At 38.6% G+C, this 23,063-nt stretch overlaps 1 protein-coding gene across 3 annotated transcripts in view; it reads right to left on the bottom strand.

Annotated features, from left to right (window-relative positions):
* The window catches only part of FRY (FRY microtubule binding protein), a 398,737-nt gene that overhangs the window by 159,664 nt on the left and 216,010 nt on the right, over nucleotides 1–23,063 (bottom strand). For all 3 annotated transcript variants that reach the window (XM_069467740.1, XM_069467739.1, XM_069467737.1), the window contains one exon: nucleotides 7,724–7,777. In XM_069467740.1, the coding sequence (XP_069323841.1) occupies nucleotides 7,724–7,777 (54 nt within the window). The remainder of the gene's footprint in view (nucleotides 1–7,723; nucleotides 7,778–23,063) is intronic.

Genomic DNA, 23,063 nt, shown 5'->3' on the forward strand with positions numbered 1-23,063 from the left:
AGCTGGAAGGCATGTGAAAGAATAAAGATTTAGTTATTACTTTATTCAGCAGCCAGATATAAATGCATCTAGTGACTGTCACTAATAGTAATACATTCTTCATAAGTAAGGGTCACAAACTCCCTCAGGTAAGCATCACTTTGGAGTGTTGCTTTTCATTTTTTAAAATGGGTTACCTGGATATTTAAGCTGCATTTGCTCACCACCCACCAAGGTCCACACTCATAGGTTGGCTGTTTTTCACTGGAAAATCTGGAATAAAATGCTGTGGCCTTTATATGTAAAAAGGATGTCTGTAAATTTTGGTAATAGAAGAAAATCACTTGAAGGTAAAATGGTGAGCTCACTGTGCCTTTCATTCCTAGGGCACTGTCCACAGAGCACACATGGGGAACTGACCACTCGTTCAATGATTATGTTCTGGCACGCTGCTTTTCTATTTAAGTGTTGTCAATCATAATCAGCTATTATAACTTAGCTGTGAAAGCAAGTCTCTTAAACTATTTAATATTACTTTATCAACTATAAAAATGCATTCTACATGCCAACGAAGAGCCACTGCAGCAAAAACCTTTCTCAAAGCCACCTTCCAATGAGCTGCTAACTGCAAACCTCCAGTTTTTCCTTGTCTGCATCTTCTATGATATTCCTTCACCAGCTGCTTTCATGGGCCATCCTGCCCTGGAAACCTGTGTTTTCCTGGGTTTCTCCCATTTTTTTTTTGGCCACAGTTTTTCTGTCCATTCTTTTGTGGATTCTACTTCCTGATCCTAAACTCTACATGATATATTCTTCATTCACTTGCTGTATTCTCTTTCTAGCTTGACTCCCTCTTGAGAACTAATAATTCTTAGATTTGATCTTTTGAGGTAATTTTCTATATCTTTGTTACTTTTCATTTTCATTTTCTTTCTCCTCTGTGTATTTTCAAATAGCTTGTTTTCAAGCTCACTGATTCTTTCCTTTGCTTGATCCGTTCTGCTGTTGAGTGCCTCTAATGACTTTATTATTATTATTATTGTTACTTTTTATTTCAGCTCATTATGGGGGTACAAAAGTTCAGGTTATATATATTGTCCATGTCCCCCCATCTTCCTGAGTCTGAGCTTCAAGCGTGTCCATTCCCCAGGCAGTGCGCATCGCACTCATCAAGTAGGTATACACCCATCCCTTCCACCCAGCCCCCACCTCTGTCCGATACCCAATTGGTGTTATTCCCAAATGTGCACTCAGGGAAACCAGTTTGCTGGTGAGTACATGTGGTGCTTATTTTTCCATTCTTGGGATACTTCACTTAATAGAATGGGTTCCAACTCTCTCCAGGAGAACCAAAGAGATGCCATATCGCCATTATTTCTAATAGCTGAGTAATATTCCATGGTATATATATACCACATTTTGCTAATCCATTCATGAATTGATGGGCATTTGGGTTGTTTCCACATCTTTGCAATTGTGAATTGTGCTGCTATAAATATTTGGGTGCAGGTGTCTTTTTTATAGAATGACTTTTGTTCTTCTGGGTAGATGCCCAATAATGGGATTGCTGGATCTAATGGTAGGTCTACTTGAATCTGTTTAAGGTATCTCCACATTGCTTTCCACAAGGGTTGCACAAGTTTACAGTCCCACCAGCAGGGTATGAGCGTTCCTGTCTCTCTGCATCCACGCCAACATGTATTGTTTTGGGACTTTTTGATAAAAGCCATTCTCACTGGAGTTAAGTGATATCTTATTGTGGTTTTGATTTGCATTTCCCTGATGATTAGAGATGTTGAACATTTTTTCATATGTTTGTTACCCATTTTTATATCTTCTTTTGGCAAATGTATTTCTAGTTCCAAGATTTCTGTTAGATTTTTAAAATTATTTCAATCTATGTTAAATTTCTCTGGTAAATTTCTGAATTGATTTTCTGTGTTATCTTGAAGATCATTGAGTTTCCTTAAAACTACTATTTTGAATTCTTGGTCAGAGAGCTCACATATTGCTGTCTTATTAGGGTCAGTTACTGGTTCCTTGCTTTGTCCATTTGGGGAGATCATGGTTCCCTGTTTGCTGTTGTTTCTTGCAAGTATATGTCTATGCTTTTGCATTGAAGAATTCGTTACTTATGCCAGTCTCCTAGAGCACTTGATCCTCCCTCTATTATAGCCTTTACATTGCAGTATTACTTGTGTAGACATGTGTCTCTCTTCTAGGATTGAGAATTCCTTGAGGATAGGAATTCTATTTTATTTGTTTTTGGAATTCAAGGGCCTTGCATGGATCCTAGTATGCTCAGGCACTCACTGTTTATTGAATGGAATGGAAATTGCTCCAAACCAACCATGATTTAAAACCACAGTTACCTTTTGTTCCTTTTTCACTCAACCAATATTGATTCTTCTTATATAATTTTGCTTATAATCATTCTTTCTTGTGAGTCGCATGGCCTCCATTTTAGTTCAGGCCCTTTTAGCCTCAAATCTTCATCAATATCAAGCTCCTGAAATGCCTCCAGACTTCAAGGGTTTCTCCATTACTCCCTTCATGGACATTGTCTCCTTGGAGCTAACATCAAGTTGCCACTTTGATCCCTTTGATACCGGTATGTGTAGGATAAAGTCCCAGCGTACTGGCATTAAGATCTTTCACAGTCAGAACCCTTCCTCCCTATGCAGCCTGATCTCATTCCTAACGCTCCTAGATTGTAGGGAAAATTTGTGTCTCAAGGGAAAACTAGAGCATACCTCTCAAGGAGTCTGAGTCTATTGGGGCTCTACACCTTTTAATGCTTTTGAGTTATTTCAAAGCTGTGTAAATAGTAGATAACTGATAGCAATGCAAAATAATTCTTGTCTATAGACACGAAAAAACTGTCCAGTGAAGTTTCAATTTCCTCCTCCATGTGGAAGAAGCCAGTTTTGCCTCTAATTGCACATTCATTTCAATGTTCCTGATTTATAAATGTGTCTGTTTGTTTGGATTTTCTTCTGAACTGGTTGTAACATACCTCACTAATGAGTTAAATAAAATCTGTAGTACATGTTCATTTTATATCTGTATCAGATATAATGTATGATTTTGCCTTAATCTTAATTTCTTTAAGATTATCTTTCAACAGTACATGCCTTCTGCTCCAACTAAATCAATCCATTTATCAGTCCACCAAAGATAACTTGCAATGTCACTTTTCTGTTTAGGGGCTTTGCATAAACTGTTCCTTTCTTCTGAAATTTCCTGTTTTCCTCACACACCATCAACACCACCCAGAAAAATCCTATTGATTCTGTTGTTTTAGGTACCTGAAAAACTATGTTCTCTTCTAGAAAGCTTTTTCTAGCCAGGCAACTGGTCCTGAAGTGCATGTCTTCTGTCCCTGAAGTCTCATACTGTTTACTGTCTGCACCTTTCATGTGGCACTTCTTACACATGTGGGCTCATGTCAGAGCTATTTGTACACTGCCTTATCATCCTCTTTGGGTCTGAAGTTCCTGGAATATAGAACACATTCCTGGGGACCCAGGTTCCTGAGGACCACATTCTTACATCTTTGTCCCACACAGAGCTTTATGTGTGTGTATGTGTACACAATAAATGTTTGCTAAATTAAAGAACTTTATTGCCAGGACAATTTTTCATTTATTTTACATGCTAAGCCCTGATAGTTAACTTAGTCATTTAAAATCAGTTAGTGGCAATATACATCTTCAAAATCGGAAATCTCTTCTACCTTTATTGGTTCTTGTTACTGGTATGACTTTCTCACTAGCAAGGACTGGAAGGTATAGCCCACAGGGCTCTGAACATCTCCTGCTTGAGCCCTACAGGCCTCCCTGGCTTCCCAGGGCAGGGCAAAGCTTGCTCTCTGGGGGTTCATATCACACGGGGCCTTCTGCATTAGCTTACTTCTAGCCTGGGGTTATCATTTATCTGATTACAGATTTTTTAATCTCTCCCACTAGGCTGGGGGCCTCTAGGGCAGGCACTATGCTTCCTTCATGTTTATTTCCACAAGCTGGCACAGTGCTTGGCATATGGTAGGTGCTGTGTAAGAATGGGTAAAATACACGTTCATGAAATTTGTGAAGAGTAAAATTCTGGGAATGAGGTTAAATTAAGAGCTATTAAGCCAATAGTTAATTAAGACTGTAAAAATTTAAAATATAAAAGAGAACTTAAGAAAACATTAAGCTTTAGCCTCTAAATTTCCCAATCTTTCTTATAGCTAGATGTGGTCATGTGATTAAGATCTGGCCAACTGGATATAAATAGAAATGGTGTGTGCAATTTGGGGAAGTTTTTTTTTTTTTTTTTTTTATAATTCTTTTTCTATTTCTTTCCCCTGCTGCCTGGAATACAGATGTAATGGCTGAGCTCTAGCAGTCATACTGGGCCTTGGGAATATAAGGTATATATGAGAAAGAGAAAAATAATATAAGTCCTGAACTGATTTCCTCTACACTTCTTGAACATTAGAGAGAAATAAACTTCTGTCTTGTTCAAGAAGATTTTATTTTGCCATTTGCAGCCAAATCTAATCATAACTGATAGAGGATCTTGGATCCTTCACCTGTTGAAAACTCCCATCTGAATTCCCATCAACCTAGTTTTCAGAAACATAAACAGGTTATGGAGTAAGAAGCACAGCCTTTATAGTCAGAACATGTGGATTCCAGTCTTCAGGTTTTAATCATATAATATTGGGCAACTGCTCTGAGACTCGTTTTCACTAAATGTAATATAGAGATAGTATCTTCTTCTTAGAGTTGTTGGAAGGATCAAGTGATGTCAAGTGAGATGAATGAGAAGGGGCTTGGTAAATTATAAAATATTACATGATTTTTTTTGTTTCTATTTATAGCAAGAGGAAAATGAATCATGGGCTAGTTAATTTGAGGAGTAAACAGGCCCATCCAGGATTAGGCAGTAGAAGTGCAGAGGCCCAGCTCAACATACCCTATCATTCATGCCTGTGACATTTAAAGGAAAGAGACTGATATAAATATCTTCTAAACAAGAACCAGTTGTATGCTGTTCAAAGGATGTACTAATACAGTGCCTATCCTATGGAAAATACTAAATAAATATTACCTCTACTATTACTACTATTCCTACAATTACAGCAAGGGAGTCTATACTACTCAAGGTGGCATCTCCAGCAAGTTCTTTTCCCATAGACAGACCTCTGTGGGAATCCAGATTAAATCCTGCTGTTTGGAATCAGAACAAGGAGAATTACATAATTTGAATGTTTATGCCAAAAAACTAAGAGACCTTGATATACCTGTGGCCTTGACAATGGAGCCACGATTCTTAAAATTTGTTGGTTGAAACAGTAGATGAGCATTATCTTAGTCTGTTTTGTGCTGCTGAGACTGGGTAATTTTTAAGGAATGAAAATTTATTTCTCACAGTTATGGAGTCTGGGAAGTTCAAGATCAAGTCACCAGTGGATTTACTGTCTGGTGAAGGTTCCTCTCCACTTCCAAGATGGTGCCTCGACGCCATATCCTCACAAGACGAAAGGACAAAAGGAGACAAGCCCCCTCTGTAAAGCCTTTTTACAAGAGAATCTAATCCCTTTCATGAGGGAGCAGCCCTCATGGCCTAATCATCTCTTCAGGGTACACATCTTAATACTATCACACTGGCAATACCCAAATTTAGCAGGCACTTTCAGTAGTCACTTTGTTTTTTTTCACTGAATTCACAGGGGGACCAAATTTTTAGTCAAGCTTCTGTATGGCCTGGGAGTCCTGTAATCTCTTCAAAATGATTAGACTTTGCAGATTATCTTCTCTTATGGTTCATGTGTGAGTTTATGATTTGATGATCAGAGGACAATCCTATGTGTCTTATTTGAAAATTCTTGGTGACCATCTTGCTATTGGTTCACTCCTAAAATGTCTCTAATACAGAGATTTGTACAAGCTTTCATGTACAAATGAGTCACGGGGGTCTTGCTAAGATGAAGATGCAGTAGCTCTGGGGCAAGGCTGAGATGCTGCAGTTCTAACAAGCTCCTGGTGATGCTCACAAGACTTTGGGCTGCAATGTTACAAGTAACATAGCTAATTAAGTGTCAAAGTTGGGATTTAAACCCAAGTCTGTCAAACTGCAAAAGTTATCTCTTTTCCACGATGTTGAAATTCAGAAATAGAAAACTGAATAATAAATGAGAAATTATGTTTCAGACCAATTATTTGGGATAACTATTATTTGCAATGTTAAAATTTAGAAGAACTATTTTCCCAGAGAATAAAGAAAGAGGTACATTAAGTTGGAGGAAAATAACATTTTTTTTTTGAAGAAAAGAGAGTGATAATTAAATACGATAAAGGGACAAAAAATATATAACAGAGTGAAAAACTATAGAAGACAGATGATAAATATTGCATTCTTAAAAAGAACACAAAGAGCCACAACTTGACACATTTCCAAAATGGTGGCTCCAAACATCATGTACCATATTCCCCAAGGGTCTCTGACCACCCCAACACCTGCCAGATGACAACAGCATCTGACAACATGACTAGAGAAGACAGTGTGATGACACAGAGAGATGAGGTCCATCGTCCATTTCCCAGTGTTATAGAAAACAGTCGGCTCTGCCAGCCACAGAGAGCAAGCCCAGAGCCACTCTGGACTTGGAAGGCTGAACGTAAGCATGAACTTGTGAGGTCTCCCTCAGGGAACGGCTCATCAAATAGAAAACGGAGAATTTTATCTGCACAGTGAGTTATGATGTTTCTAGATCACACAAATCTGGACTTGTACAGCCAGAGATATGTCCATATTAAAGGCAATTTCAAAGCCCTACAGAAAGCGTTCTTTCTGTGTGTTCTTCATTAGACTATAAAAAACATCACATTAGATCAGACCATGGTACATCCAGCAGTATTTTGTATTTGACATTGGCACCAACTGAGATTTTTAAAGAACATGTTGTCTTCTTTGGCAGAAGTTTAGGAAACATCACAAGCACATCTCTAGCTTCCTCTGATGTCCTGGTATCTATCATTCTTAAATGTACCTAGAGCCTTCCTGCAGTTACTGAACCAGAATCTATTAGATCCTGATTTCTTATGTTTATTACTACTGTTTAGAGTTGGATGTCCTTTTCCTAGTCTTAACCTACTTCCAAAGGATTTTCTTTGTATTTATTCTGTCTTAAATTGTTTTGGTCATGTATTATTTTCTCTATTAGAATCTAAGGTCCTGTACTGTTTTATATTTATTGTTTCTCTCTCACAAGATTGTGAATTCTTGAAGGTCCAAAACTTATCCTAGATTTTGTGTCCCCGGTATCTAACACTGTGTCAAGCAAACAGTAGGCACTCAAAAAGATGTTGGATAAAAACAAGAATAAGCTCTCTGGTGATCATAGCATAATGCTATTTATTCAGAAGAATCTCAAGTGTTTGAATGGAATTTCCTTTAAAATATTTTTTCTTAATTTCTTTAATTCTGTTATACAAAGACTGAGGAAACAATCAATTGAGGGTCTACTCATATTATCCCAATACTTTCCAGTTCTTTCTTATCAAATTGATAGACATTTACTGACCATCTATAAACCACAACCACGAATGCTGCAAGGCACAGTTCATAAGACCACATACCCATATCCTCTTTGAAGATCTTCATCCATACAAGAACAGCAAACATCTAGACCTTGACTTTTGTGCATTTTGAAATAAATAAAAAACAGAATCTACATATATAGCATATCACATACTTGATCAAATTGGGGGTCTTCTCCACGTTGTAGAGATTTTGTCAATGGCTTTTCCTAGAAAGAAAAAGAATATATACAAGAATAATTGTTAGAGGTTCTTAAATATTATTAAAAAATGCAATTATTTCTAAACTTTTTCTCATTCATTTCTCCCTTTATGGGATGAGAAGATGCCAGGTTTTAAATGAGTGAGAAATTCTCCCTTAGCTATTCTGACCTTACTGTGTAGTGTTTGATCATTACCACCATGATTCCTGCTGTTCATCTTAACAAATACCTCTTTGACCAGAACATTAAGAGTTGATGCTTAGGGAAACTCAAATTAAAACCACAATGAGATATCACCTCATACCTGTTATAAAGACTTTTATCAAAAAGACAAAAGATAATAAATGTTGGCAGGATATAGAGAAAAGGGAACGCTTGCATAATGTTGTTGGGAATGTAAATAGCCATTATGGAAAATAGTATGGAGGTTCCTCAAAAGCTAAAAAATGAAATTATCATGTGATCCAGAATTCTACCACTGGGTACATATCCAAAGAAAATGAAATAAGCATGTTGAAGAGATATCTGCATACCCATGTTCATTGCAACATTATTCATAATAGTGAAAATACAGAATCAACCTAAGTGTCCACAAATGGATGAATGGATAAAGAAAATGTGATATATACACACAACGGAATACTATTCAGCCTTAAAAAGAAAGAAATCCTGTTATTTGTGACAACATGGATGGACGTCGAGCAGTGATCCCCACCCTTTTTGGCACCAGGGACTATTTCCATGTAAGACAATTTTTCCCTGGACCGGGGCTGAGGGGCTGTCGTGGGTTGGGGGGAGGTGGTGCAGAGCTCAGGCAGTACTGTGCAGCCTAACAGGCCACTGACTGGTACCGGGCCACGGCCTGGGGTTTGAGGACTGCAGACCTGGAAGACATTATGCTAAGTGATATAAGCCAGGCACAGAAAGGAATATACTGCATAATCTCACTTTTATGTGAAATCTAAAAAAGTCAAATTCACCGAATCAGAGAATAGAATGGTGATTTCCAGGGACTCGTGGGGGTTGGGGGGGCGGAATAGAAGATGTTTGTGAAAAGATACAGTTTCAGTTAAACAAGAAGCATAAGTTCTGGAGATCTATTGTATAGCACAGTGACTATAGTTAATAATATTGTACTGTGCTATGGTCTGAATGTATCCTCCCCCAAATTCATATGCTGAAACCTAACCCTCAAGGTGATGGTGTTACAAGGTGGGGCCTTTGGGAGGCGATTATATCACAAGGGCAGAAGCCTCATGAGTGCAATGAATGCCCTTATAAAAGAGGCCCTAGGAGCTTGTCTGCCCTTTCTTCCTCATGAGGACACAGTGAGAGGGCATCATCTATGAGGAAAAGGCCCTCACTAGACACCAAATCTGCCAGCACCTTGGTCTTGTACTTCCCAGTCTCCAGAACTGTGAGCAATAAATTTCTCTTATTTATAAGCCACCTAGTGTATGGTAATTTGTTATAGCCCCTGAATGGACTAATACATATTATATACTTGAAAATTGCTAAGAAAGTAGATTTTTAAACATTCTCGCCACAAAAAAATAAGAATATAAGGTGATGGATATGTTAATTAGATTGATTTACTCATACATATATCAAAACGTCATGTTGTACATCATAAATATGTAATTTTTATTTGTCAAATTTTAAAAAAAGAATCTGATACTATAAGTGGTCCTGTGTTTTCAATGGAAACCACATAATAAAAACCATAGTATTTATTTGAAAAATTTAGTATTTATCTTGGGACTTGACAGATAATAAAAAGTTGAAAGTGATACATTAAGTCCCTGGATTTGGAAACAAAATAAAGTCTATGTATTAGATTGGTATTGAGGGACAATGTACCAATCATATATTTACCAAGTGTAATTGGTGAATTTTGGGCATGTGATTTGTCTTGCTTCACATCTAACTCTCTGCAAAAATAATCTGGGTAGTGACAAGATCTATAGAGATAAGTCTCCCTAATCATTTTATCATTGTTTACATTAGGAAGCCTTCACTTACTTTCAAGCAAGGCATTTTATAATTACTTACCCTTATTTGTATTTTGTTTTTGCTGTTGAAGTTAATTCTGATCTAAAATTTGGTTCAGGATTAGAAATCATACAAACATTATATATCAAAAAGGAATAAATTTTACTTTGGCCAATGTAGGTGCCCTAGAAAGACTCTATTTATATTTATCTGCTCAATAGACCCTCTCATTGTGAGTCTAGTCCCTCCTCCAATCTTGTCCTACACTTGCAAAGATGGTATGTACCTAAGGCAGATGCAAGCCCACCCACATCCCATAGAGTCTTTGTTCTTGAAGAAATACATGTGGAGGCTCATCCAGGATATCAGAAATTTCGCTAAGAGCCTTTTGAATCAACTACTCTGTCTCATTTGTAAAATATACAGCTTCAAAATGTGTATTCATCTAAAACAAAGAGAATACTGTGTTCTTATGGGTTAGTAAACATTTTTCCTTCAGAGTATGCTACTTAGAACCTACTAGTGGGAGAGTGGATACAAAAATATAGATAAGAACAAAGAAGAACAATTAAAGAGGCAACGGATTCAACTGATTGTACAAGAGGACAAATCCAGCAATTAAATTGGAAAGCGTTTCCTGTATATATAAAGGTTATTATGTCATATAATATCATCTGCAGTTCTCTGTAATACCAAGTAAAACACAAATATGAAAATTAAAGAAGTGAAAACAAGCGTCATCGGGTCCCCTAAATTTCCTTGGAACAAACCCAGTATGAACATTTCTAATCGATCCTTTATTGAGTCATCACTCAGCAGGGACTAAAGGTTCACAGTATGTCCAATGCTACACGCTGGGTGGCGTACTGAAGAACACACGATTCCTGCCATGCGGGAGAAGAGTCAGAGAGGGGAAAACCTAGTCAATTACTTCTTATGAGTGTTACCTCTCCTTGTTCATTATTGAAACTTCAGCTCAACTCTCACTTCCCCAGGGAAGCCCTTCTCTGAGCCGTTCCCCAGCACCAGGTCTGCCCTTCCCTGTTACAAGCCTACAAAGCCCCACATGCTTTTCCTTTCACAGCACTTCCCAGAGCGTGAAGTCACATCAAAGTGTAGAATCACGTTGCCGAATTACACATTCATGAGGAGATGTGCTGAGCCCGGCCTCCACGAGGGAGGTGGCAAGCCCCAGAAATGCAGTGACCTCTCTGTTTCTCCCAACATTTAAAGTCACAGGGCAGAGCATCGCTTGGTGCTGGCTACAGATTTGGCAAATTAATAAAAGCTCTAGTTCAGGGGTGTCCAGTTTCTTCAAATATGAAGATCCCCTTTTTGTGTGTGTGTATCTGTTTTAAGTTTTAGAAAGTTTTTGTACTTTTTATTGTCGTAAAATATACGTAAGTATACAATTCAGTGGCATTAAGTACATTCACAATGTTGTTCAACCACAATCACTATCTATTTCATTAAGACCTTCTCTCTGTCTTCATAATGCCAGAAATTTTTCAAAAGTTCTCAACCACAAAACACATACTCATATCCCAAACATACAAGATAGTAATTTTATTTTAGTGTCTATTCTTTGAAACATACATAACGACAGAGAGCTAATGCTATGGCTTCAGTGACACTTTGAAATGGCTCTGTACCAGAGTAGCAACAATACGTATTTTAAATGTACTAGAAAAATGAGAACACACCGACACAGGAGATCATAAAACCCAGCCAAAACATACTGCTCAGGACACCTGTGGGTCTGTAGACGCTTGCGATTGCTCAGGAGTCCACACGTTGGGAGCCCACACTGCAGTCCCCTGTTACTGTCACCTCAAAGAGGATCCTGTCACAGCGGGGGAAGGAAGGTGACTATGTCCACCCACATCCCAAAGTTTCCCATGCCTAAAGGTTATTTTTTCCCACTACAAACTTGGTGGGAAGCTGATAACGTGACATTTTACGCTTACACATTTTCACATACATATGAAGGTAACAACATATTGCAAGTCTCACTTTCTCTGGTAGGCAAAATTGATATAAGTTGTTGCTATACACAAAAGTCAAGTCCATTAGCCAAGAACCTGGGTTGAATGCCCTCAATAAAATAATACCCCAAGTTTTCCTTATCTATTTCACATAGTATACTGTCTCAGTCATATTCTTTGAAGACTTAGTTCAAATGTCACTTCCAAGACAAAGCCCCTCCCCAGTCTTCCCTGGCAGAGTCACCTGTTAGTTATCACACGGTGCTTTGTTTGCATCTATTCTTGTCAGCATTTCCACTGTGTTGTAACTTGTCTGTCTCCCCCATACCCTAGTACACAGTTGGGACTTATCATCAGGGTTTGTTAAATGGCTGACTATATCCCTATGCACTTGGGAAGATAGCTTTGGGCACAGAGAATCAAGTTTATGTTTTAACATTACCAAGATTATCTTTGCATCAGCATAGATTTTATCAATAAAAGGAGGCTTAAGAGTAGGCCTTGGGGAGAGAATATCACACTGGCTAAAAAATAAAGAGAAAAAGAAAGATGGAAGGAAGGAGGGAAGGGGGAGAAAGGAGGACGGAAAAAGTATGAGGAAAAAAGGAATGGCAGGAGGGAAAGAAGGAAGGAGGGAGAGAAGGAAAGAGGGAATGAGAAAAAGAGAAAATAAAGGAAGAATGGGGGAAGAAAGGAAGGAGGGAAGAAAGAATGAAGAGATTAAAAAAAGAGACAAAAGGAGAGCAGCAAACTTGCCCCGGCTCAGAAGAGGCCCATCTGAATGCAGGGCAAAGATCAGTAAGGCTCAGACCTGCTTAAGGAAAGAGAACTACAGAGGCGTGTTCTGCTTGAGGTTCTCCCGGGGAGACCAGAGTCACAGAATTCAAGGTCTGTACATTCAGAACATCCTGGCTCCCAAAGAGCATTAAATAAGTAGGAAAGCAAATATAACAGAATAAACAATGGCTATTTAACCAACAAGTTAAAACAGAATATGGCAAAGGAGGCTCAAAATAATGGTGTCATTCGTCAAGAAAGAACAGTATATGTCAAATAAGAACAGAAAGACTTCATATACTTTTAAGATTTGTACAATTTTATTTATGTGCTAAAGGTTCATTAATTGAGTATAGTTGTTTTTGCAAAATAATTCTGAAACAGCATAACTTTGGGGTGCTGGATCCCTGAAAGTTCTTAGCCATCCAAAGCTGGAGGCCTTAGGTGGTGACTCTACTTTACCAGACACTCCAGTTCACTGGGTGACAGTGAGCAAAAGAGGACCTAGGAAAACCAAAAACACTGGGAGACTTGGCACTGGACATCAGTGGTGTTCACAGCATAACAAAAAAGAAACCTAGACATTATAGGTCCCTTCTGATGGAAAAAAAAACCAAAAAACAATACAGAATAGTCTTAACCAACCAACCAACCAACCAAACAACTGAAACCTGAATCTGACCAAGCCTTTAGATGTAATTCCTAATTTTTAGGAAATACAAGAATTAGAAGAATATGTTACACTGTGCCTCAAAGATGCAATCAGCAAAATCCATACTGAAGGAAATTCAGTGGGAAAGAAAGATGTTTCTTCAGTAAATAAGTCTCCAGGAGGGAGATAGAGAGAAATGGAGGGGGATCCTGGTGATCTTTTAAGAAGTCTATTGCAATGTGTGGATCTTATATCGATCCTGATTCAAATAATTTGCTAAAAGAAAATATAACATTCATGAGACAACTGGCAATTTGAACACTTACTGGACATCTGATGATGTTAAGGGATTATTATTAAAATTTAGGTGTGCCAATAGTATTTCAGTTTTGTTCAAAGAAGAATCTTTATTTTTTTAGAGATACATATTGACATGCTTAGAGATGAGATGATTAGGTTTCTAGTATTTGCTTAAAATTATATTGGGGGAGGTTCAGGGAGTGTGCATCGAACTGGCCATGAGTTGATAATTGTTGAAGATGATCATAAGGTTCATGATGCTAGTCTGTTTGCAGATGTTTATGTTTGAAATTCTCCATAAAAAACCAATCAAACAAAAAGTAAAAACAGGAGGTCATGATGTATTACTTATCATTGTTAAAAAGAAAAACCTTATAATATCTCTTTTAAAGATAGTAGAAGCCATTCTCAAAACTTATTTCAATAGCACTTATCCAATGTTTTATCCTTTCCTGCTGGGGTTGCAGAAGGGACCCACTATCCATTTCTCCCCCTTTACGGATAGGATTTGGGTGGCGACTATCTCACCTGCTGTGTGAGAGGTGAGATACAGTTCTCAGTCTGCACTCTGGGCTTTCCTTTGAGTTTTTAGTCTCCCCCTGAATTAAAGCACTCTGCTGTGCCAACTGGGTGACAGTAAGCACCTATGATGAAGGGGGATTTTCTCCTGTGATGAAGAATTCTGTAGGAGTTTCGGTATTTCCATGGGGAAAAAGCAACGTTCCTGTTTGTGCTTCTAACACCTTGGGGAATTCCAGACTTCCCACCCTCTTCTTAAAAAAGGAAGAAGACTTAGAAAAAGACTCTGAAAGTAGACTCTCATGTCTGCATCTTCCTAAGAAGAGCAGAGGAAAGCTATCAACCTCCACTTTAATTTTAAACAATGCCAGTGTGCACTAGCTACATTTTCACTTCACAGTCTTTTCACCCCAGGTATCTCTGTAATCTCTATGAGGAAATCAAGATGGCCACACAGGACAGCCACAGGCAGTTAGAAGTCTAGAGAGAGTCTATGTATCAAGGGGTGTTTTATTTGAAGAATACAAGGGGCTCATTTAATAAATCATTTTCTACCTCTGACTTTTTGGCAGGCAGCCCCCCGCCAACAAAATTCCAAGTGTGCTCCACACAGGTAAGATTTCACTAATCTAGAAAGATCCAAATCATTATTGCCCTCAGAGACATTTCAATAAATGTATTTAACTTAGCAATGTTATTGGAGTTAATATGAGATTATTCAATTGGTTAAATATATCACCAATCTGGCCCAATATTCTATTTTAATGTCTTTTGATTATTACATCAGTTGCATATAGCAGTTAAGTGCATGGGCTTTGAAATCTGAGAAGCCTGAATTTGAATCCCAGGCCCCTCACTTACAACATAAGGACCTTGCTTAACCTCTCTAAGCTTCAGTTCTCTTTTAGGTAAAATGGGGAAAAATAACACCAACCTACAACATAGGACTGAAAGATGAATGGCATACAGAACTCAGAAATTGACTAAAATTGCTAGTATTAAAATTCCTTTTAATATCATTAGTATTGGAATCAGATAAGATTAAAATATGTGCCCTCTTTCATCATGTTCAGAAGCTGAAGCTAAGTTCTACGTCTTTTCCTGGGGCAGAGCATACTCCTGCTGACATTAATTAAAGCTTTAATTTCAGTTTCCTGGAAGCTTCCAAGTGTAACTAGAAATTTGTATTACAGAAAATAGGAAAAAAAATTATGAAGAGTAATTGCCCTTCTGTCTTAAAAAAAAAAAAAAAGAGCCTAACATTATTACAATGGCTTTTATTCTTAATATGTAATTTAGAGGAAACCTTTTAATTTAATGGTGGGGTGGCTATAAAAACAACCCAGTTAAAAAAAACCACAGCAAAACAACCAACGACAAAACTTCTCAAGTCTTGAAACTACAGCATTTTTGATTGTAAGAACATGTTTATGCATAATCAATTGAAGATTTTGATACCATCGGCAGGGAAATTTTATGATACAAATGTCTGCTCTGAGTAATTAACAAGAATTTCAGAATGGAATTACTGCAGTTAGGCTCTCTCTTCTATACCACAACATGGGAAGATGCTGAGCAGGGAGCTGCCCCGTCCCCGGGTGATGGCGCCCTTCTCAGTAGAGAGCTGTGCACCCAACTGCCAGCACAGGGCAGTAGGCACCCTGCTTCAGTCTGAACCAAAGAATAATGGGGCTCAAAATGTTTTCATGTTTGACATATTCTTTTCTTCACATCTTATTTGTGCCGGCTTTGATTCAACTTTGGAAACAAATGTAAGGAGTGAGCCCAAGGACTCACAGTTCTGAATATTGACTGTTTCTCCCCAAAAGACACCCCCAATGTGAGGGACAATCAGGGACCCAGGGGTGTGATTCATCCTGAAGATGTATGCTGGTCCTGTCAATTGCCTATACGGATCATTGAACTTCTGGCAGAAGACTGAGCACTTGATGCCTGCCTCGGTTTCTGCAGGTAAAAATGGACATCACCCTACGACACCCTGACTAGGTTTCTATTAATAGTAAGAACTAATGAGCAATAGTTTAAACTCTTGAAGATCTGTGGAAGAAGTGTGCTTATAGAACCGCCAACACTGTTTCCCTTTTGTTCTATTTAGTTACTAAAATGAATTTCCTTAAGAAAAACAATATATACCAATTGTTCCCCAAAACGTTGGAGGAAAAAAAAACCAAGACCAATAGAATGAGGTAGAAAGTATCTCAAACAAGTTAAAGGTACTAGCGGGTAAGATGCCGTCCAGTATCCTATGCTATGAAAAGTGAAGGCAGATACAAATCTAGAAGGATATTTTGGCACTTTTTTTTTTTTTTAAGTAAAATCTCTTGAGATAATCTATCCTATTTGAAACGGTTTTGCTCATTTCAGTGGAGCTTATTTCTCTGCCGAATTTAACAATCCATTATTTGAACAGTGGAGGGGAAACTTCAATTAAATTCAACCACCAAGTTAATCTTCATTTTAATTGAACAAAAGAGCAGCTCTCACAGGCATTCTTTAAAGAAAAAAAAAACCAAAAAACTACAGCAGCTACCAAGAAATGTAAGAAGATGCAACCTTTACTCTTTTGTTTCTGGGTTACATTCTGTTTTGTTGGTGTTTTTTATTTTATTTGACCCACCATAGCCCTGTAACGGTGTACGCCATATTCACTCACCAGGCTTTAGTACGTGTGGATGGATCTTGGCCGCCCCATCAGCCGGCTCCTCACTGCTGCTTGTGTCTCACCTCCCCTCTCTCCTCTTTCTCTCAGCCACCCTCATGCTGAAGCCTTTTCATCTCAGAGCCTTCCTTGAACTCACATCCACCTCTGGCTGAGGTTTCCTTTCTACCCCTCCTCTCACACTCACTTCTCCAATGGGTGGTCTACACTTCCTTCCTTCCTTTCCCCCCCTATTCTTGCTTCAACCACCTGCAATATGGCTTTTCTCTCACCACTAAATAGAGTCTCCCCAGAGACCCCAGTAATTTTCCAAACAGCAAATCTGGCGACCATCTTTCAGTATTTTTCTTCCTGGATCTTTCAGCTGCAATGAGACACTACTGATCACTCACTCCCTTCCTTGCACTTGAATCACCCCACCTCCCGCCTGTTCTCCTCCCACTTCTTCAGACATTCCTTCTCTGTGGCCTTCTTCGGCTAGTCTTCCTCCTGAAATGTTTGTGTTCCCCGGAGCTGAATTGTCTTGGGAAAGCCTACTGGAACATTCCAACCCTACCTCCCTTCAACCCATGTGATGACAACTTAGAAATTGAGTAGAAATTCCCAAGGTCATCAGAAATATCACCAAATGGAACATCGTGTTTTAAGAAATTTTAATAATTGGAATATACTAGATATATACTGAAACAACAGCCAAAAATAGCTAATAAAACATAAATCAAATAATTGTTAGCATGACCTATGGAAATCAAAACTTGTGCTGGTTAAAATTGCTACAATGCTACAGTAAAGATCGCTGCTGCCCAAAATTGTACTGATGACTTTCAGAAACGTCAAAATGCAAAATGTTGTGTGGAAACATAACAATAGTATATCATAGTGATTGTAAGGAATAAGCTGTCAGTACTTAGAATTATGCCATTATTACTGAATGTGCTTTTATTGGCATTTTCTGTAACTCTAAAACATGATGATATATATATTTGTATGTTTTAAAAAAGATGTCTTTGTAAATAGTAAAAAGAGCATATAATCAGAAAGATCTAGACTGAATAAACTTTCCCCTTCTCAAAAAGAGGAAACTTTGATAATCTCCTCATAAAGTCACTAGACATAAAAATTATGGCCTTACCAATGAGTGAATGGAATCAGATACTATTAAACTGAAGTAAAAAGCCCCTTGATATTTTGTATTACTTCATGATACTTTTCACATCATTTATTTGCTATGAGGTTCAATTGGACTTTTATTACGGTACTGTATTAAATCTCATTTCACAGCTGAAAAAGTCCTGTTTAGGAGCCACAAAAGAACTGTTTTTCATCTACGTGATTCCAAATATACTCATTCCAAACAAACTTAAAGTTGAACCACATACAAGAAAAAAGCGAGTTTATGAGCTCCTCTGAAAGATCACCTCATTCAGCAGCTAAATGAAATCTTTCAACAATTGTCTCTGGGTTTAGCCACTAATAATGCTTTGTATCTGGGTTAGGGCGAATTTTCAAGTTTCTGGTGAATGTCTTGATAGATTATATAAGGGAGGTGGCAGGCTAAGCTACTTCACTAACAAACGGCTATTTTAAAAGTTATGTATTTATTTATAATTTGAAAATAAGCCAGTATGTTGTCAAGTGTGATATAAATATTCCCCATCTGACCAGCACTGTTTCTTAGTCTCCTTTCAGGAAAGCATTACTTTGATGCTATCACTACACTGACCTGGGAGCTAAATCTAGAAATTATTTTTATTCTCTTTATATTTCCCTTATTAGGTTTGTTGAAGCAACAGCAGCCTCTATTTAAAAAGGAGTTTGGCCAAAAAGACTAGCTGATTGTTCTGCTGGGAAACTGCCTTGACTCCACTGTGCAGAGAGACATTAAGGCTGGTGTTTCTGCCGTTTACACATCCTTAGTTAACAGACATGTAACATTTGCTTAGTACAGGAAGACTGGAGTGTATGTCAGTGCAGAAAAACCACCAACTTGCAAACTCAAGCACGATAAAATATTATCAAAACATGGGTGAGGTTAGTGAATGGTTATAAGGCCATGAACATGGTTAAAAACAATCGGTTTTATGAAGATCCACCATATAAATATCCAAACTTAATTAGAGGCAGTCATTCTGTGCTTTAGTACAGCAGGATATCCCAATTCACAAATTCCTTAAATATTAAAAAGGGTTCTAGATGAAAGGATCAGATATTTTCAGATATCTGTAAGTCTGTAGTCAGGCATCTGGAAAGGCGAAACACAAAACTATGGTTTAATGTTCAATCTCTATATGGTCCAGAGGTAAAAAAAAAAAAAAAAGCCTTTTACACCTACAGAGTATATCCTAACCTTGGTCTGTTACTTCTCATCAGATATGGTCTAAACTCACAAGAGGAAGCTGGGGTGGGTGTGTACTTCACTTGCCAAAGGCTTTACTTACTTAGAACCATAATCCAATTCATCAAAAGGACTAGAACCACTTATTGTATATAGTTTGTTGGTGGTGGCCCACCAGAGTCCTTATTAACAGCACAGTGTCCTGCTTAACTTCAGGGTTAACTGGAGAGTTGTCCTGATGCCAGCTTTGTAATATCGACACCCAGGAGGAGCTGGAAGCCTGAGACCTGGGGCCAAAGATCAAAGGTATGTCAATGACATGACTGCCTCAACCTGGAACAGCATTAGCATGCAGCAATGCTGTCATTAGCTAATTGTTTGGCCTTTTCATGTTTGTGCCAGTTGGCCCTGACTGACGTTCCTACAGGTTTGGTCTTAAGGCATGACACATTTCATTACAGATTCATGATGTGTGATGCAATAGAATTTGGCATCCTGGATACTTCAGACTTTGTACCCCAAGAAAATATATTGTGCTACTCTTAGTTTACTTTTAATCTTATTTTAAAACAGAAATTCCCTTCATTGTTTCTTTCATGTCCAGCAAACGAGCTAGCTCATGTTCTGTTATTTTTAAGCCTCCACTGAGCATGACAGTTAGCACCTTTATGAATGATCACACTGCTCGTCAGCCCACACCCATGCTCCCAACTCAGCACAGGTGCAATATCTAAAAGATCCTGCCTGCATCTTGTCCATTGACCATTTTGTGAATAAGGGCTATCAAGGCTTAAGCAATTCCAATAAAAAAATCCCGATTTTCACGTCGCTTTTCCTGACAAAAATATTTTTAAATTCTAGAGTGTTAGAGGAAGATGAGCCCAACTCTCTCACTATATCTTAGTCTCTGCTGAAGGACAAGATGAAAGGTAGGTATGTTGGGTCCTCTTTTGAAGTCAAGCAGATCTTTTCCAGCTTTCAAAGTCAAAAGAGAAAAAATTACTTTCTTTCTGAGTAACTCTTTGTCAGGTAAATTAGAATTTCTTCTTCTTCTTCCCGTTGACATTTTATGCTGATAGACTAGCTCCAGATGGAATTTCTGGCCTGATCCCCGATTTAGCTTCCACTGTAGCTCCTTGAAAGGACAATGGATGATTAAATCAGGGTAGACTCACTGAGCCCCAAATTTTAACTCAGAGATGCAAGAGTTAATTACACTTTTATTTCATTTGCTACATACACTGGATATAAAACTGGGCCTGGCTGGTATCACTGTAGAGATGAGAAAACAATGACGGATCACATTTAAGTGACTTTGCCAGAAGCACAGGTTAGGGGCAAGGCTATGATGGAAAACTAAGTTTCTGGTGTATCTGCCCAGTCACAGGAAGGAGCGTAGACAGAAGAGGCCAGCCTGAGAAGTGTGGCTGAAATTTTTCTGAACTTGCTTTACTTGCTTGAATGACGCAGGCTTTCACATTTGGGCCACCCGGCCTCCCAGCATGGCCTGGCACTGTGCTGTTCCTACTTGTCTCTGAGATTCCTACTTTGAAAAACTAGTGAAATTTCCTCTTTGAAAGCCTTCTATTAAACAAAATCATCATGGGTGGACTCTCTTTGAATTCCTGGTTCTATTGCCTCGGTCTTCACAGTTCACACATGGATAAGCCTCAAGTATTTTGCTGAAAATACAGTAAGATAGTTGGGTGGCGGGGGCGGCATTGACTTCTCCTTTTATTTGTTTGCCTTCATCATCTCCTAGAACACGGCACCTGGGGAGCCCAGACCAGGTCTGCCGGAAGCAGCTTTGACTGTGCCTCTGTCAGTGCCACGGCAGAGGTTAGGACAGTCATCTGATAGTATTGATGAATGGCAACGGCTAACTGCCCTGTTCAAGCCTCCATTCTGTTTGAGTGAACACAGAGAGAGGAAGCACCAGGATGACTTCCAAGGAGAGATACCAGAAAATTGGGTTAGTCCATCTCAGCTCTCCAATGGTGATGAAGAAGGTGATGAGGAGGACAACTGAGAACCTCGTTTGTGCTCAGGATTATATCAAGTGCTTCATACATTACCTCTAACCCTCTCAACCACTCTATGAACTAGGTACTGTTACGCCCATTTTGCAAACGAGAACAAAAGGAGGCTGATTGGCTGGCCCATGGCCACACAACACTAAAGAGGTGGGATCGGAATTCAAGTCCAGTCTGAATGAAAAGTTGTTTTGTTTTTAACCTTATTTCTTCTTGGCCATTCAATCTACAAAGTCAAATTGATAGGAGCTCTTAAATTTTGAAAAACTGGAGAGTATTGTTTTTGGAAAAGAATTTATTGAGAAGGTAATTGCCTGTGACTATAGTGACAGATGCTATATAAATGGATCGACTCATAGATAATGAGAGTGTATATTCTGAGACTGCGTCTGACTGCTGAGAGCCAGCCTGGCTCTCCACCTATTGCTGGGTGGGGCTGGGGGTAGGTGACCATATCGATGAACAATGAGGTATCCTTAGATGCCCCAGCGTAGGAGGCTGAGAATCAATGTCTCTTGCACTCAGCACATTATAGGGCATTCATCTGCCCAGTACAAGGACAGAACAAAATCCACTATTATCAGTTTAGAGGTTAGCAAGATGACCTTTGGAAACACACAGTTTCCAACAAAAATATTCTCTTCAAGCTAGTAGATTAATGCTTCATTTATTCATTCTTTCATATATTCACTCATTCATGCATTCAAAAAATATTCACTGTCTACTATATGTAAAGCACTGTCCTAAGCATGGGACTATGGGGTATGTGCGTGTGTGTGTACATGTGAAAAGATGCATCAGCACAGATACGGCCTCCAAGGAACTTATAGGCTAATATGGTGCTTCTTCAACTTAAAAAAAAAAAAATTCTGCTCCCTCTTCATAAAAAATACATTTTACACCATGGCTTGGTATGCACACACACAAATGAAAGTTTCATAAAACATTTACCCTTAAAACCTATAATATACTCTGATATTTTGTAGTTTAGTCTATGCTAACTACTCTAATTCAACAAGGGCAGAATGGTTTGCATGAGAGAATGATGTGGTGGTTCAGATAAAGTAGAGATTTACAGGTATGTATGAGTGTGTGCACACAGGCATGATTGTGTGCAGACAGCAGGGAAGAAATCAAGTAAACCTTTTCAGATAGATGATGAGGCGTTTATGTTGAGCCTTAAAAGATGGGCAGGATGAGGAGCGGAGTGGCATTCTAGGGAGAGGGGTCAGCATGCGAAAACGCATCGTGGCAGACGAGAAAGTTTGGTTCATAAAGGTATACAGTGGAAATCAGATAAGTTTTGGCCAAATCAGGACTGAAAGGATATGAAATGAAGGTTTTGAGCAATGAATGTAAGGGTCAGGGTTGTGTTTAAAGAAAATGCATAGACGAGATCAGAGGAGGGAGAATTGGTGACTCCCAATTGGTGGAGAATTGGGAACTTCTGCTTGCACATAAATGTCATGGCACAAAGGCCCACCCTGGCTTTATCTGCATGAGAAGCAAACCAAGACTTCTACAGAGGACTTAGGCAGGATGATGGGTTAAGATAACCCAAAATCTCATGCTTGGAAATGCTGAATGGAATGTAACATTTTTTAAAAAGTGTAGAAATGAGTTCACAAGAAAGGCAAAGAAAGAGGAAAAGCAGGAGGGAGGGAGGTAGCATAGTGGCTGCCCAGGGAGAGGACTGTTTGTCTCCTTGTCCTGGAGGCTTTTGTTGTTGTCCACTTGGGAACAGGAAACAAAGATGTGAGCCTTGAGAGGTGGGACACTGGAAATAAGACAGTTTACATAAAGTGTGGTCCTAAACAATGGACTAGGGAAAATCTATCGAGAAGATGAAAAGATATTCCAATGGTCTCTGCTTGGGTTCTATGTAAAAACAAGAAAAAAAAAAAATCACTCCCAAGAATTTGAAACTCGTACATGAGTTTGGGATTTACATGTATATCACCTGCCAGGTGCAGAAATTTCCAAACCAAGAAAGTAACAGAATATTTGGCCTCAGACAGT

Source organism: Eulemur rufifrons, chromosome 4, assembly GCF_041146395.1.
Source record: "Eulemur rufifrons isolate Redbay chromosome 4, OSU_ERuf_1, whole genome shotgun sequence".
Classification (NCBI taxonomy): Eukaryota; Metazoa; Chordata; class Mammalia; order Primates; family Lemuridae; genus Eulemur; species Eulemur rufifrons.